General features: G+C 44.2%; 3 protein-coding genes across 3 annotated transcripts in view; 1 reads left to right on the top strand and 2 right to left on the bottom strand.

Moving 5' to 3' along the window:
* Positions 1–7402: 7402 nt before the first annotated feature.
* LOC123103558 (uncharacterized) lies at positions 7403–8317 on the bottom strand. Its single transcript, XM_044525177.1, has one exon. It carries the CDS (start codon positions 8005–8007, stop codon positions 7636–7638), a length of 372 nt encoding a protein of 123 aa, XP_044381112.1. The 5' UTR covers positions 8008–8317; the 3' UTR covers positions 7403–7635.
* A 239-nt stretch (positions 8318–8556) lies between these two features.
* Positions 8557–12747, bottom strand: LOC123103557 (histidine protein methyltransferase 1 homolog; the record flags this gene model as incomplete). The annotated part of the gene is given in 8 exon segments (XM_044525176.1): positions 8557–8852; positions 9294–9396; positions 9494–9790; positions 9872–9916; positions 10203–10303; positions 10381–10447; positions 12571–12636; positions 12712–12747. Coding segments are annotated over 8 exon segments (798 nt in total), but the record flags the coding sequence as incomplete, so codon positions are not given.
* A 3764-nt stretch (positions 12748–16511) lies between these two features.
* LOC123103556 (probable protein arginine N-methyltransferase 1) overlaps positions 16512–17802 on the top strand; it is a 4016-nt gene continuing 2725 nt past the window's right edge. Inside the window, exons 1-2 of the mRNA XM_044525175.1 lie at positions 16512–16831; positions 17755–17765. Of these exons, the coding sequence (XP_044381110.1) occupies positions 16624–16831; positions 17755–17765 (219 nt within the window). The 5' untranslated portion in view covers positions 16512–16623. The remainder of the gene's footprint in view (positions 16832–17754; positions 17766–17802) is intronic.

Genomic DNA, 17802 nt, shown 5'->3' with positions numbered 1-17802 from the left:
TATATATTCACACATGTATTATGTTTCCGGTTAATACAATTCTAGCATGAATAATAAACATTTATCATGATATAAGAAAATAAATAATAACTTTATTATTGCCTCTAGGGCATATTTCCTTCAAGTATCGCCGCCTACGTTTCCCAAATGAGTTACCCGTACGGTCCATGCATACCCGGAGACGTTGGTGCGTTCACACTTCTCATGGATCTTTGTATTAGCCTGATAGTGTTGGGATCTCGAAATTTTGCTGTAGGTGAAGAAGGGATTCCTATCTCGAAATTCTGTTGTAGGTGAAGCGCCTCCTGTAGGCCATGGAGATGACCAGGGATGCATTGGGAGGCGGGCGACATAAAGCGCTGGAAAAAAGTATTGTATTATGTATGGTCCTCATTCGCTTTTTGGAAGGTTGTATAGTCGTTTTGATACATAAGATATAATTTCAGGTTCTACATACATATTGGTTTGAGATGTTTTCATTTTTTATCATTTCAATGAACAATGCAATATGGATTTGTTTTATCATGCCAATTTGAGGCATTTTATATGGGCTGGTTGGAGGAATATTATTTTTTGACGCACTATGTGTGAACATGTTGAAGGGGCATGACCATCAATGAGCTTGTGGCAGAAGTTTGAATGGAAGTAGCTCCTATCTTTTGTGTACTTATTTTCAGTCTATCAATCAAAGGGTAGAATGATTACACGTGCAGTTATTTTGGTATGAGCTTTGACAAGGGATGCCGATTGTTATGTTGAAGAGGCTAAAATCTTCCTCGGTAAGTGATGTGCATTATGCATCTGATAAAAAAGAGAGGCTTTAGGGAGTTGATTGTGCTCATGAGAGGTGGTCCTGATAATAGGCTTGCTATAACATGCCATATTTAACACGTAATGTTTTTTACCAACCAAATGTTCACGTTTTAGATTATAAAGAATGATGACCTCAACGACAAAGAGCTCTAAGAACTCGGTTCTGAAACTTTTGGTTAGTCTGAGTAATGAAATGTGACCCTACTGGAAGTTCTACCTCATTTCAGTTCTTCTCTTTTCCATTTAATTATCTATTTCATTCCAAGCTAACTGTCTTATATACCTATATCTTTCAATGCAAGACTACACGATGACTATGGTCTATGGGATATCAAGCTCCTTCAAATAATCTGCACCAGTTCTTCTGGAGAATAATGTGTATGCATGGTCTACAATGAAGTTTACAAGATAGATTCACTTACTCAAAGATTCAGCCTAACATTTTCCATAAGAATTATGTATGTTATACCAACTCTCAGTAATCTCTACTACTAATGTCTTAGTTGGTAGTCTCGCCTCACTCCTCCTCATCCCACCACTCCTATCTTTCGCCCACCTTTGACATCATCACATCACAGCATTGGGCTGGCCCATTAACGTGTATGTGAACGCAATCCTCCCATCGCCTGCCCTCCTCGTGATAGTCCCGACGTCCTCGCGCTGCCGTCCTCTTCTCCCTGATCTCCTCTACCAGCGTGCCTTCCTTGCGATCCTCCCGACGTGTCCTCGCGTCGCCGTCCTCTTCTCCCCAAACTCCTCTACCAGGGGGACTCCTCTATGACCCAGGCAGAGCGAACATTGTACGCAGGTTTTTTGGCTTTCACCGGTTCGTTCTCTACCCCTCCTCCATGACTCCCTTGCCATCAATTTTTTTCGACGTCTAAATGCAATTCCTCCGTGGGGAAGTATGGTGTGAAAGAGAGAGGCCGCGATGGCGAAGGTGAGGTGGGCGTCATCCCGTTTTAAAGGAGAGGGCTCGAGCGAGAAATGTCTCACTACGGCGAAAACCGAACGGAAGGGGAGGGTCCGACAGGAAAACATAAGGGTGTGTCATGGGGTGTAGTTTTTATGTTGCGTATGCGTGTTGGAGATAACATGGTTCATAGTTTAGACATTTTTCTCTCCAGTATGGTCTGGATTTGTGGGAGCCTGGACTGTCGCATTGTTACATTTTTCATACAGTGTATCGTAAAGTGTATCATGCATACAGTGAAAACAAATTCCCTTTGTTATATATAGTATAGCCCTCCAATATGGTCGTGTTTATGCTACACTAGATCGCGGGAACCTGCCGTCGACCTTGAGGTTGGTGTATGAGAGAGAAATAAGCTTCAATATCAATAATTTGTTTGATTCATTTATATACAGTATAGCCCGTAGCAACACACGGGCGTTTTACTAGTAATATTATTGGGAGAGCGCCGGACCGGACATGCACTTGCGTATTAAACATATATGTGGGTCAATAAATTAATCGATATTACATTTTGATCAAATCTCCCTCTCTACTGTAAGCCGATTTTATGTTTTTTTTTTGCAAAAGCATTATGGTGTTTACTCATTAGCGAAGCATGGGCCGCAAGTTGAACACTGCATATATCCCCCACACAGAAAAATACATAATTAGACGTTTTGTAAAGATGTCGGCTTTAAAAAACAATTCTTCCTCGTGTTAGGGATATTTGACTATACTTTTTTTAGAAACAATAATAATTGGATTACGAGTGTCAGAATGCGATGAATTTTTATCATGTTGTAACACACGACATAGATGTAATTTTTAATACTTTTGATGTTCCTTATATTACCATGATATTTGATAAATAGATCGATTTTTTTCCAAGAAAAACATTGTCAATCAGATCAATTTACTCTGAATCATACCCCATGTTCTAAGCTTTATGTTGTGGTGATCAAATTATGCATTTTTTTTGCATCAGCGACCATTCTTCCTTGACATAGTTCCTTCCCCAGCAAATCACGGTTCATAAGAACTGGTATTTTTCCACCATTGCAACTCACGAACATTTGTGCTAGTAAAGTACAAAGAGATAAATTTCCAAAACAAATACAGATCATTACTGAATTAATATCCTTGACTCAACTTGACACATCAGTCCACATGGAGTGAAAAACGTTCTGAAAGGCTGAAACAAACTCGTAATAAACCGCGCGTATTAAACACATACCATTATGTTAGATCAGAGGGTGGGGGACGTTAGTTAATCGGTTAGTCCATGTGCAGCCGCCCGACGGCAGTATGACCGGCGGCGGCGCCGGCCGGCGAGCTGCTGTGCCTACCAAATTTACACACACATGCTTGCCAGCATGTACGCACGACACGATCACGAGTTCGAGTCCACCGCTTCGTCGACGTCGTCGTCGTCGTCGATGCCGGATCCTCCGGCGCCCCTCCGTGGCTGCCGTGTCCGCCTGCTCTTCGGCTTCAGTGCCGGTGCCCTGCGCCGCCTCCGGAGCGCGGCGACGGTGTCGGTGAACGCCCGGAGTATGTCCTTGTGCACCGCCCGGTCGTTGAGCTGGAGGTAGCAGAACAGCAGCTCCTCCATGAAGTCCCAGTCCACCGCCGGCGCCGGACGCGTGCCGACGCGGGCGGCCTCCACCCTCGCGTGCGCGTCCGCCATCTCCCGCATGGACCGCCGGAAGTCCTCGTACGGCGCGACGGAGAGCGTCACCACGGCCACGCCGCAGCCCCCGCCGGAGACCACCTTCATGGCAGCCATCCCGGCCAAGACGCCGCCCCCCTCGCTCTCAGAGCCACCGTCATCCTCCTGCGTCGACGAGCCGTCCTCATCGTCGCCGTCGTCGTCGTCGTCACGAACGGCGGTCGGGCCGACTCTGAGAGACCGGAAGTTGACGGCAAGAGCGCCGTCTTCATCGTCGTCGTCGTCGTCGCGGTTACGGGCGGCGACGTGGCGTTGGCGGACGCCGGAGAAGGAGTTGGTCCGGGGGTGCATGCACGCGGAGAGCAACGAGCCAGCGGCGGCGGCGGCGGAGGGGGAAGGGGATGGGTTGTGGTTGGCGCTCGGACGGCCATGGCCATGGAGCTTCTTGAGGGCCTTGGGGAAGTGGAGGAATGACTTGAGCCTTGCGCGCTTCTTGCTCCTCCTCTTCTTCTTCTTGGACTCATCTTCCATCCCCTCCATGTTTCTCTTGATCTCTTGGTACGCTGAGACTTGAGAGTGCTGGTGTTAGATAGAGTGGCAAATGTAGGTTGTGAGAGGATGGCTGGGGGAGGAAGGAGTTACATAGGAGTATTTATTTGTGAGTTATATGTGTACTTATTTAGTACTTGCACTGGTTAAGGTATTTACTTAATTTGTTGACTTTTTACCAACTACAACTTATTTATTTCTTCTAGAGATTGCCTTTTTTAGCAGAATTTTAGAGATTGCTAACTGCCCTTACGGTGCGTTCGGAGTACATATAGCATGGTGTGAGTAGTATTAATAAGGGTGTGTTTAGGGCACATTTAGATGTGTCCTAGTTATTGCACATCTAAGTGAGTGAATCAAGTAGAAAGAAAAAAGTTAGAAAGAAAAAGAAAATATTCACACGAATCTCAACATAAGATTAGTGACATAGGACTTAGATGTGCAATACTTATGGCACATCTAGATGTGCTTTAGCAAAACTGTATTAATAAAGCCCTAAATGTCGTCCCTCCTGGGATGGCATGCTCAGTTGGTTACCTTCCTTTTGTGTGTGGAGGGGTGTGTTTGTGTTGATATTGATTTAATACCTCGAATATGATTAATTCAATTAAAAACCAACATTTTTCATGTGCTTCGGGTTGGGCCGGGCTCGGGCTTGAGATATTGACTTCGGGCTTTGTCAAGCCCGGTCCGAACCTGGCCTGGCCCGAAGTATGATTAGGTGTTGGTTAGAGTACTAGACGTATCATGTGTGTTTGTATTTTGCTAGCTCTGTTTTTTTAGAAAAAAATCTGATCGAGGTTCCTAAACCACCGAACGACCATTACCGACGCAAGAACAACCTGCTTCTGTGTTGCTGTCGTCATTTTCCTACCGAAGCCGGCTTGACCTTATTGATGAAAGTCGAGAAGTCTTCATGCATGTATCCCTAAGGACTAACACCCTGGAGTTGCAGTCGTCGCCGTTGAACTCTTGAATAGATCTTAAGCAACTAACACCATATCTCGCCATCGCACATGCACGACGAGAAACCCTAACCCTGTATCCCCAAAGACTTGAGGAGGATCGAAGTTCGACGAACAATCTCAAAGAACAAGCGCCGCCATCCGTAGAGCCAGGGCTAGAAAACCTAACCTAAACTACTACCCGGAGCGGAGGCACGGAGATTCCCCTTCCCGCCACCGGCCACCGGATGGATAGGCAATGGAGAGGTGAATCCACAAGCTTGTCGACGAAGCCTGGAGATGAAAGTTTGCCCTAGCTGTTGAGGCGGATGGAAGGAAAACTTCTTCAAATTTGAGTTGTTATTGCCAGAAGAATATGAGGTGCTTGTGTGACTATTAATTTAAACGTTCGTCTGGTGGTCATAAATATAGTGTATGTACATGTCTTTGTCAGAATGAATGTACATATATTTTACAAGCTATTGTGTCTATTTTATTTATCAGAAAATACCAATGCTATATCTTTTTTCCATTTCCCAGACGTAGGGTAGGGAACATAAAAATAGTAGCGGTATACACCATTAACTCCTTTCTTCAACGCGGACGCTTAACATGGGCTCCAAGACATCGATCCTAGTCCTTTTCCCTGATCCCACGTCAAAACTAGGGAAATTGCTAGCGTCGAAGCAAAACAAGTCGTCAGGCACCGCACCTCATCCCTTTTTTTCTCTCACTCACCAGAATCACTGGTGACCAATGATGTCCTAGATGCGAGAGAAAACCCAGGATTTATACTAGTATAAACGCTTAGGGCATACAATGGTGGCATATGGATACATATGCCCTATAACAAAAAGTAATTTAAGGCATTTACATTCATTTTTTCTTTCCAATGCAAGCTAACACTAGTAGGCCTTATTAAAAAATAGAAAATAAAGACTCTAGTACACATACATCTCTATTTTTTACTTCAACCTTTTCAGCTTTTGTCACTGGACCACACTTTTTCTTTTCAAGCACCCGCCTCCTGAAGAGGATCCCGCTTCCCTATTCAAACCTACTTTACGTCATATCCGATCCTATATGGCATGCGAGACATCACCTTGAGGCTATGCATTGTACACGCCCTTAGCTACATGCGTTCGGGAAGTAGATGCTTACGATTTTCTTTCATATTTTTCTAAAAATCGCTAGGAATCTATGGGTAGATGTTAGCGTTGGAGGGAGGGACTCCTACACAGACTCTGCGTAGAAATTCTTGATGGACCCCAATATCCAGGGAACGTCAAATTTTTAGGGCTCCTAGTGAACGCCCTCAAAGCCATCAGATCACGATCGAATATATGGCAATTTCTCTGCGCAACGTGGCAATTTTTGTGCCTTTTTTTTGTGACATGACAACTTTCAACTTGGTATGGCATGGCAAGTTTGAAGCGTTCGCTCGAAAAACACTCACAGAGAATGTTTCCCTAATTTTCTAACTTGTAATAATGCCTACATCCATAAGCAAATGAAGTAGCCCAGTAGGAGTTCCTCACTCCTAAACAAGCGAAAATTCTATTTCCCTTATTGCTCAAGCCCCTAAACAAGCGCTCAGTGTCGAAGATGGCCTTATTATGTTCAAAGAGCATCCGAAATGCAGCAATATGAGACATCAGTTGTATTGATGGTACTTCCTCCGTAAATAAATATAAGAGCGTTTAGATCATTAAAGTAGTGATCTAAACGCTCTTATTTTTGTAATGATCTAAATGCTCTTACATTTGTTTACAAGAGAGTACTTTTTTGACGTGGTTGTATGCATAGTACTTCCTCCGGTCCTTTTTAGTTCGTATACAAGATTTGACTGAAGTCAAGCCTCGTAAAGTTTGACCAACTTTATAGAAAAAATTATCAACATTCACAATCTGAAATCAATATCAATAGATGTGTCATGACTTAAAGTTTCATATTGTATAATTTTAGCATGGCAGATGTTGATATTTTTTCATATAAATATGGTCAAACTTTGTGAAGTTTGACTTTAGAGAATTCTAATATGCAGAGTAAAAAGGACCGGAGGGAGTACTGGTACAGTAGCTTTTTAAGAGCACGAGCACCAGTTGTGCGTCTCGAGGGAAAAGAACGGGGGAGGTGTGGTGTCGTGGAGTAAAGGAGACCGTCGTCCATCATCTAGTTGACGGCTCAAGGTCGCATAAATCAGAACACCGTTTCTCGCTCCTAGGCCAACAGCAGTAGAGCCGCAGTGGAAGCAAACCGCAAAGCACAGCATTCCATTAGTGCCATTCTTTTCACCCCATTTTGAGCTTCTTTTTTTTAGCCAAAAGGAATTTCACGAAAATCAGTTCGCTTTCCACGGCAACATGCAAAGGTTCATGCGTTGCAGGCGGTGCCTATCTGGCTATCAATCTAACCCCCGTTTCAGAAACGTAGAGTGGCTCATGGGAGAAGAGCAATCGACACAGCTGTGAGTGAGTCTTGCTTGTACTTATGCCTGGCATCAACTTAAAATCGACCTACATTTTTTCGCACAGACACGATCGATCAGCAGGGTACACCCGATCCCAGATCTACCCCGGCACAGAGCAACGAACACAATCCGATTTACAGGATCAACTAGATATATACCACATCATACACACGCATATGTCGCTAGGAACAGAGACGACACCTGGAAAATGTGCAGAAGCCTCTGCTGCTGCCTCTCAGTAGCCCTTCCCACGGGAGTGCTTGCCCCTGTTACCGGCCACCGACGGGCCAGAGAGCACCGGCAGCCCCCACTGCGACAGGAAGACGATGCTCGGGCAGGCATCCTCAGCGTGCGCCACGCTTGCATGGCGGATCTTGGAGGAGGAGGGCTCGGAGACCTTCCTCGGCAGGAGGACCGAAGTGATCCTGCTCCACCTGAGCTTCTTGAGATGGAAGAAGCAGGAGCAGGCCGCCTTACCAGTCGTCAGAGACGGCAGCCACCGCCGCTGCCTGGGCCGCGGGGTGGCCCCGTCGTCCCGGCATTCCAGCCGCTGGTACTGGAAGAAGCTGCCCCTCCGGCCGCTGCCCGTGTCCTGCAGCCCCATCATTGCAGCTCAAGGGGAAAGGCTGCAACCTGCAAGGCCAAGATATAGTAGACTCTACAAGCAAGGAAGATGCAGATCATCTTGAGGGAGGACAATAGAGCAGTAGCTTGCACATGGAGTGACCCCGACCAAAGTGGCACGGCGCCGATAATTAGAAACATTGACACATGAAACAAGAGGACAAAGGTCGCCCTAATGTTTGATTCCTCGTGCCACATGGGCCTAGCCACCCTCTCACATCCATGCCCCCTCTTCCTCACCCACACCTCTCCCAAAATTATCTTGTGGGGGTACGTTGGAGTATTTCCTCTGGTTGCCAGGAAAGCGAGCATGGTGTGTATCATGGCGTCTGGACAAAGGAGGTAAAGTATGGGGGCACAAATTTTGTTTCTTGTTACTCTTTTTGATGACTTGTCAGTTGCTATCGCCACTCAATCAGCTCTGTCTGCCACTGGAATTCCCAAGAATCTTTGCTACCGTGGGCAATAAAAAGTGCTGCTTTTGTCAAAGTTGTGAGATGGTACAAGCGGGCCATCATGGAGGATTCACATCTCAGAGGAAAGGGTACACCGGTTTTAAGAGTCAGTAATTCAGAGATAGGACTCAAGTACTTGTATGACTTCTCAAGAGTTCATGAACAATCAACTTGGAACTAACAGTGCATTAAAACACCATGATACGGCTAAACCAAGGCTCACACTCTACCAATATGGAGCCCGGTACACGTTTTGTATCTGATACAGCAATCACAGAGGCCATGCTTGTCTACTTGAATGAGAATTTCCAAACCTCCCTAACATTGGATGATCCGTCAGTAACTTCAGCAAGCAGGTCCGACTGCATGGCACCTAAAGGACAAGAAAGGAACTAGTAAGCAAATGCATGGACACCACAACACATGCAACTCTTAACACAAAATTCACATCATGAATCCAAAGAAGTCATGCATCTGAGTGTTAACAGCTGGCCTATGGTTTCGTCATGTGATGCATTTAACGAAGGATAGTTTAATCCACATGCAGGATGCAAGTTCCTTCCTTATCTTAGAAAAAACACATGTGCTTGATACTCAGCTTCAAAGCAATAATGCACAGATCTTGACATGCAAATTCATTATAAACAACATGTAGTTTGGTAGAGGAGAAACACTAAAAAATCCGTGACCACTGTACAAAAAGTATTGACGTTTTTCTCCAGCCTTTCATCACATCAGTGTGCAAAATATGCATGCCACTACAGATAAAAATATAGGTACATGAATAAATACCAGATGGCTAACAAATTCTTACCATCTTCTGTAACCAAGCGTAGAAATTGCCTTGTGCCGCCACCTACACCAAAGTAATGCTTTTTCCCTGCCATATAAACTACACCACTAGGGTAGTGTAAGCACTGCAAAAGGTTTTAGAGATGTGAGCAACAATTAATATTTAGCAAACTAGAGTAATGGAAAGAAAAAAAATAGTAAAGGAAGATCTCGGATGTTGACCTTCTTGATGAGCCTGTAGAGACTAGGAAGTGAATCCAATGCATACACAGTCTCAGCCATCAGGATGATATTGTAGCCTCTATGCCCTTCATTTTCTGTGTGAAGATTGGTTGTTTTATCCTGGACAGCATCTCCGCGAAGAAGTAACTTGTCGATTTCACTCCAATCACCAGCATAAAAACCAACACTCCTAGATGTTTCAGATGATTCCTTGAACAGATTAGCTTTTACATTTGGGATGGTAAGGCACCTAAGGACCTCAGCATTGAAATCTTGGAAGTGAACTAGAGCAGCACCCTGAAAGTTTGAAGTTCTAAGAAATTGATATAGTTGAGGAATTGTTTAAAAAATGCCAAAGGGGAGAACAGATTGATATACCTTCAGACCTGCAAAGATGCCAGGGAGGCCATGTCCACATCCTAGCTGAAGAATCACAGAGATAGATAATGTAAGGAACTATCTGAATGAACTGTTTCTCAGCTTATAATTATCTGTATCAACAATTGGTCGAAGACTTTAAGTAGCATTGTAAGCTAGATATCATAGTAGAGTACATTATTAGCTGGAGAGAGGAGAGAGGAGAGAGAAACTGCACCATGAAAACGTAGGCCAAATACATTCGGAAGAAACAAGATCTAAATATTTAACAGAACTTCCAAGTGTACACAAAATGTTGACAATACGTATAATCTTAGAGCAAGTATCCCACCTCTAGTACGTGTTTGCCTTCCATAAGCAATCGATCATCTTTGATGTCTGAATTTAGGGTTTTCACCAAGTCCAATGATCCTTCCCACAGTTTCAACCCCCCTAGGACCCATGGAAATTGTCAGGTTCACAACTACGACAAAACATGCTGCAAATAACAATATGCATTCAGCCTTCACCTTCATATTTTCCTGGAACCAAATCAGAGTTTTTTACCCCCAAAACATCAGAGGTGTTAACTCTCCCCTAATAAATAGGATGAAGGAGGAGAACAGGTTAGTTTACACCAGCATAAGGATCTAACAATGACGTGTGGAATATGGTGAAAGAACAGGAAAAGCTTTTATATAAAACTATTCCATATAAGTTTGGAATAGCTGTAGTTGACCTGATGACATATTTGCTCCAAATGTGGATGGGTGCAATGCAATGTCATTTTGGCCCGAACTTCACAAGAAAAGAGTCAATGCATGTCCTAGAAAACTATTTCATGGCTAAAGAAGCAACATGTTTTCCTTTTCTTTAATTGGGGTTGGGGGAGAGAACAGGTGGGAAGATTAGCGTATTAAAAATCCTGCAATGTTTCATGAAGTTTCCTGTGTTCTTGCTTCCCTTGGTAAAGCATCAAGTATGTAGTGAGCATTAACAAACAGACTCGCAATATTCATAAATTTATCCTTTCTTGATCAACCATAACCCTGTAACACAGAAAAACTGAATAGTACAAAAGTGTCTCGCTTTTTCTCCGTACTCACATACCCATGCCCAACAAAGATCATGATGAGCAAAGAATAAAATAAGGCTATTCAACGTGAATTCAATTGTAGCAGCAGCCTAATCATACAAAGAAACCTTCTGTTGGGAAGAGGTACTGCTCAGGTACAGCTCCGAGGAGCGACATAGGGCGCCCGCCCTTGAACAGTCAGCCACACAGCAGAGCAAGGCTGTGAGGCCCCATTGAGAACCGAGGTAGAATGAAGAATTTTGCTTATTTCTTGATTAATAATGCTAAACTAAGTCTCCTTTTAGTCCTTATATAGCCGATATAATCTGACTAAAAAAAACTACTTCCATCTATGATTGCTCAGAATCTAATTAAATCATTACTTCCTGTTGTTAAGGTATTGCCATCTTACTCCACCTCTAACGTCATGACAAACACTATTCCTACCCCTTTATTCTGTTGGCTGAGATTAGGGCCACCTGGCATGCGTGAACACTGTGCAGTGTACGCCACTGTTACGGGATGAGGTATATATATGTAGTACACACAGGATAGCTGACCCTAATCTTAACAAAAGAAATCCAACTCAACTGAGGCTAATCTAAAACAACAGTGACTAACAAACAACACAGCTTACCAAAATAGAATATATATTTTCCAATTTAAGGTCACACAAAATGTTATTGCAAGCTTCCTCATTTCCTGAACTCCAGGGAGATATTTGCATAACCAATAAAACAGGGGGAAAAGGTAAAATTTACCCACAATAATGTAGTAGAAGTCCAGAACAAAATGCCAATGATTATTCTATACAATTCGTTCATAGTCACAGAACCAACTAACTGGAAAAGACTACAACCTATACGAATTAAACAGGACTGGAGGATGCATCTGTAACCACTATACATATTTATAATCAGGAGTTTTCAAGTATTGATATGTATTTATCAGTGTAATTCACCTACAATTTCAATGGGGATCATCAAGCCATTAGATCAAAAGACAGAATGATAGCTAAGAAAACAAATGTACCTGACCATTTAAGAACCAAGATAGTCTCAAAATACTATGATGTTTTTTATCAAATGTTGTTGACTGTTGTTTACTTGCAGAATTGCAGTCCCAAGTTTCAATACAATTGAACATCACATACAACAGGCTGTTTTTATTAGCAGTAGCACAAGTAGTAACTACAGCAAGCTCCCGAAACAGTTCTGCAACAGCCCAAGAAACTCATTTGGCATGCTCGATCTTGATCCTATCATCCTCACTTCAGTTCGCACTTGCAATAGCTCTACACTTTCAATGTAGCATAAAGCAGGTACGCCACAATGGATGCGGTGGCATTTAAGCATTTCTCAAGTGTTTGCAGTTCAACTGGCATACAAATGAGAGATGGTACAGAAGTAAAATAAGCACCGAGGCTGCCAAAACATAAAGCCGCCCTAATGCTTGCATTGCATGCTCAATGATCAACCGATCATCGTGTCATTCGTCACACACGGGTTGCAGAGTTATCAAGTAATACATTATGGCCTGCATTTTTCTCACACACCAGAATCCTAGCATACTCTACAGTTTTTGCTGGACTACAGAGCGACAGAGGCACTTCCGCAAACACAAGGTGGGCATTTCTGAATCGCACCTTGTAGATCGATAGGGAGTCGTCAACCACCACAGGCTCCAAGTTGCCGGCCGCGACGGGTGATTCCTGCAAGGCAAACAAGGCGAGATCGAACCTTGCGCCGGGAAGAGCACGAAGAGGGATGAAGCGGAGGGGAAATACCTCGGAGAGGAGGACCTCGACAGCTGGCGGCGGAGGCGGAGGGGGAGGGCCGGGCGCGGCGCCGAACCCGAAGCCGAAGGAGGCGCTGGGGTTGGAGAAGGAGAAGAGGGGGGATGCGGGGGTGGGCTTCTTAGCCTCGGTCTCCTCCATGGCGTGTGGGCGGCTTTGTGTGTGTGTGTTGCCGAAAGATACGGCTCGCGACGGCGGGAAGGGCGCCGCGGCGGCGTGGCGGCGGAATACGCGAGGGGGTGGACGGGTGGGGATGGTTTGGATGGATGTTTGGCCAAATTTCTTGCAAAATTTAACACATTTTTGGCTTTACCAACCAGAAGGAAAAAAAATTATCTTGTTTTGCCAACGTGACAACGAGTCGATTTGAACTTATTCTCCTTAATTCTGTTAGGTTGAGACTCTAAACGATTCGGGACGGCTACTACCGACGGCCCTGGCATAATATCTAGGGTTTTCTTGTCCTTCGTCAGCAGCATGTCGTATGTCTTCAAGAGTTTCTTCATCCTTCAATTTTCCTCCACGGTTCTTCCCTATTCCTAGGTCCTCTCAACTGGGTGGAAGGGGTTGCTACAGCTTCGCTGGCACAACTTTGATCACCATGGCAAGAAACATGGGCGAGAAAAGCGTTTTTTGGATTTTTGGATAGGTCTGCTAGGCATTCTATCGAGGCTCTTCAGGAGAAATTGCATTCGTAAGAAGAAAACTAAGCAGAGCGTGTGTGGGAAGAAGAAATCTCTGATCCACTGGAGAAGGCAAAAGTGGCTATCGACCGCGAAGGTCCATACCTGGGTTTAGCCCTAGCCCCCTCTTTGTGGACATGCGCTCTTCATGAAATCCAGCAAAGGAAATGTTATGAAGAAGAGTGGATGGAAATATATTCATAGTCCAAATCAGGTGCTTAGGAGATTGTAAAGAAGCAATGAATATGGTGTCGTGGTTATTCAGTAATCAAGCACTTCTTATCTCTCGAAACAGATTTTCACCCCCGCTTTATATATAAAGCAAAAAAAACATAGTACACGGCCAAATGATACAAAATGATGGGTAGCCCTCGTACAACGCCGATCTCAGGATAAATCAGATCACGCGAGCCACATGCAACTACGATATCAAAAGAGAACAAAGGAAGACCTGGGTACAATGGTACACAAGCCCTAAAACACCTAAGCTCCGCGACAACGCCCCCCGGGAGGGAGAGGAGCAAGAATGTGATGATTCTAGACTTTTTATAGAAGAATATGATGATTTTTAAACCCAGTGCCGGTGATTCTAAACAAGCTCCCAGTACGGGGGCAGGTTCATAAGTTACCGAATGATTTCGTGAAGGATCCGACCATTGAAGGGATGCGCATGCCCATGGAAAAGATAGTTAGGTTCATATCAAGCTCCCATCGAGGTTTATTGTCGAGTTTGTGCGAGTAATTGCGAGAATCAAGGTGAACAAGAAACTCACGAGATTTGTGCCCACAACAAAGAATCGAGGGAAAGAACGATACCAAGTAGAATATGAAAAATTGCCCACTTTCTATGGCAATTGTGGTCTCCTTGGGCATTGGTACTAAGAATGTGGAGATGTGAACATGACAAATCAAGATAGGAGCGTCATGACTTCATTCTCACAGATGGCGATCGTGGTAGAGGAAGTGGCCGAGGCAGAGGTCGGGGTTACGAGTTTGATGATGCAAACGAGTATTTTGGCAGAGGGAGAGGAGCAAGTTTGTTTGGGCTTGGCTATGGTCGTGGTAGAACTCCGGATGGCAACTTTCATATGGGAAGCTGGCAGTGAAATGCTATGTACACATGGTAATTCAAGTGCGCCTCCCTATGTATCAAACTCGGATTCTAAAGAGTGCAAATGGGAACCAATATGTGAGGACGAAAATCTCAAACATCCTAGGAGAACATGGAGCTTCGGATGATGAAGTGGAGAACCAACATCTTAGGAGAATGCAGTTGTGAACCAATATGTGTGCAAGTGGAAAATCCTAATTTGTCATTGTCGCCCCTCCTATTGAACCATGTGTTATGACCAACATTGTTGACCAGTTTAAGGAGAAGAAGACTAATGATCCAGGTGGATTGGGGCACGGTACCCCACAACCAAACGCTAAAAAGGCTAATGGGTGATGGATCAGCCATCGACAAGAGCACATCTACAAGATCGGTGCCCTCTGGTGTGGAGAACCACTAGGAGAAATGAAAAACATCGACTGGAAGGCGGGTGAGAGCGAGATGTGCTCTTGTCAATGGCAGATCGCGAGATCCTAGCCCTTTAAGGGCGGGTGAGAGCGAATGTGATCTTCCTACTGGAGGCTCACATGAATGAAGAAAACAAAGCAAATGATCTACGTGGTAAACTAGGCTTTGATGACCTAGGTGTGATAGAGAGTGATGGTAGAGGTGGTCTTAAACTATTTTGCAATCATATAAATGAAACAATTTTAAATTATATTGACCCAAATTTTATTGGCGTGTTCATTGGAGAGGACGGAGTGGACCGGTGCCTAACGGGCTTCTATGAATGCCCATCATGGGACCAAAGACACCTATCTTGGGGCTACTTGAATGACTTCACCACCACATATCACACCTCTTGATCGTGATTGATAATTTTAATGAAATCTTGTCTGAAAGTGAGAAAGGAGGAGGCAATGGCTGACCAAACCATATGATGCAAAATTTCAGGGATTATCTAGTGGATTGTGGTTTGGAGAATATGCGGTACATAGGTGATATGTTCACTTCGAGAAGAGGAGATAGTAGAGAGAGATTGGATCGGGTTGTGTGTGAAGTCGGTTGGGCTCAATTTCTCACTAGTGTCTGTTGTCAACGAGGAGCAATTACATTCAGATCACCGTCCGATCTTTTGCTTTGATACAAAATACTATAATTAGATGCAATTTTGGCAATCAGAAGGGAGAAGGAAGTTCAAGGCTAGATGAATGCCGAAAAAAACGGTCACAAAAATAGTCAACTCTGCATGGAATAAAACAAAGTTAGTTGGCATTGAACCCTCTCTAGCTGATCGCATAAAAGCGATGCATGTTGATCTTCATCAGTGGGTCAAAGAGGGCTTAAAAGGGGCCAAGCAAATCAACAATTTTGAAAAAGAACTCGCTAAGTTGTGTTGTGCTTCGATGAATGCAGATACTAGATATCGACAAAAGAAGGTTCATGTTTTGTTAGGGGATTTGTTAGGCTAGACAGAAATTAATTGGTTGCAACAGAGACGAGCAACTTGGCGTTTGCGCGGAGACCATAATACCTCTTTCTTTCATAATGCAACTACTGCCCGTAAGAAGAGAAATCAGATAAAAACTCATGGAAGACACGAGGTGTGGCAGCAAGGTACTGATCTCAAGATAGACTATCAATACCTTACCGTTATTATATTTTTCTAATAATAATAAATAAGTACTCCAGTATTTTTAAATATGTACTCCCTCCGTCCGAAAATACTTGTCATCAAAATAGACAAAAAATGTATTTAGAACTAAAATACATTTAGATACATCTCTTTTTTATTCATTTTGATGACAAATATTTCCGAACGGAGGGAGTAGTATAGAGAAGAGACTTAGATGCATGAGTAACTTTATTTTCCAAATATGTGCCACAAGCCATAGTCACCGACGGCAGCAGTTTTGCCGAATTTTGCCACACAAGGTGGGAGTCCGACTGTGACTCCTTTTGCGGTTGGAGCCACACAAGGTGGAGTCAGCACGCCGGACCGAGAGAGATATTTACGCCACGGTGGCCACCCATATAAAACCTCCGCGTTCCCGTCCCGTCCCTCCCTCCCCTCCCAAAACCCTACCCTAGCCCAGCCTCCCCTGCTTTGCGGCGCGCCAGAGCGAGCGAGCGAGCAAGCCAGCCCAAAACCCACCGGCGCCGGGCGAGATGGATCGGCGCAAGGGCAGCGGCAGCCGCGACGCCAACGGCGGCCTCGCGGAGGCGACGGCGTCCAGGCTCAGGTTCGAGGACGCCGACGAGGTGGCCGGGGAGGTCGGGATGGAGGTGGAGGAGAGCCCCGCCGCGCCCGGGGAGGAGGTCATCGGCAACGACAAGACCAGCGCCGACTACTACTTCGACTCCTACTCCCACTTCGGTACGCGCCCTCGGCCCGATTCCCGTGGATTTCTGTTACAGCCAGCGTTGGTTTTTTTTTTTCAATCTTTGATTGACTAGTTTACGGAGAGCATAAGGTGTTATATCGTCCGGTTGTATTGGCGAAAAAATTGGTGCCGAAGATTTGATCTTTCGCAGGTCTAGTGCAGCATGCGAAACAACTAGTGTACCTGAACTGCAGGATTTCCCTCAGTTGGATCAAACACTAATTCTCACCCTATAAACGTGATGATTGGTGAAAATGAGATTGTTTTATTTGCAATTGCTCTGGGTAGATTATATCATTATAGGCTATACTGGTTCTTGCTTCGAAATCTTTTGTTGATACTCCAGATATTTGTTGGCGTCATTTTTAATTTGACCTTAGGTTGTTGCTTTGCTGAATGAAAATTTGACCTTTAGTTAAGCTGCGTCACTAGTTGCAATTTTAAAAATTGTAGTTGCTTGTTATGGCGTGGTGGTAAAGGTTGGTGGTCCTTACTACTTGTTTTCTTTCATGTGCTTATTATTGTTAGGGAGTATTAGTTACCCTTTTGTCCCCATGTTTACTGCCTAGTTGTTTGGTGCTAAATTTTTTATGCTGTGGTTTAGTGTGACATTGTATGAAAAAGGGCCATTTTCTTGTTCTGTTTAATAGTCTAGCCATGTTCTAGTGTCAGGATGGTGGTCTTTTGAAGTCTTGCTCTTTTATTGGTGGGTTTACCATGTTTATGCTGTTTCGCACTGGCAAACATCATCAGCATCGAATTATATAGTTCCTGAGTTCCTTACTGGATCGAGTGTATCACTTACTATTTTATTATGTCATATGTGTTTACTTCCATGAACTGTCTAAAATGTAGTGTCTGTTTTGCAATAAGTTTATTTTGTACTCATACTTTACCCTTGGTGTTTGTTTTGCAGGTATTCATGAAGTAAGCAGTTCTGAATGAAACACTACACCCCCCCCCC

The sequence above is a fragment of the Triticum aestivum genome, chromosome 5A (assembly GCF_018294505.1).
Source record: "Triticum aestivum cultivar Chinese Spring chromosome 5A, IWGSC CS RefSeq v2.1, whole genome shotgun sequence".
Lineage (NCBI taxonomy): Eukaryota > Viridiplantae > Streptophyta > Magnoliopsida > Poales > Poaceae > Triticum > Triticum aestivum.
Note: the sequence above shows the minus strand (reverse complement) of the source record. Positions and strands in the feature narration are given on the sequence as shown.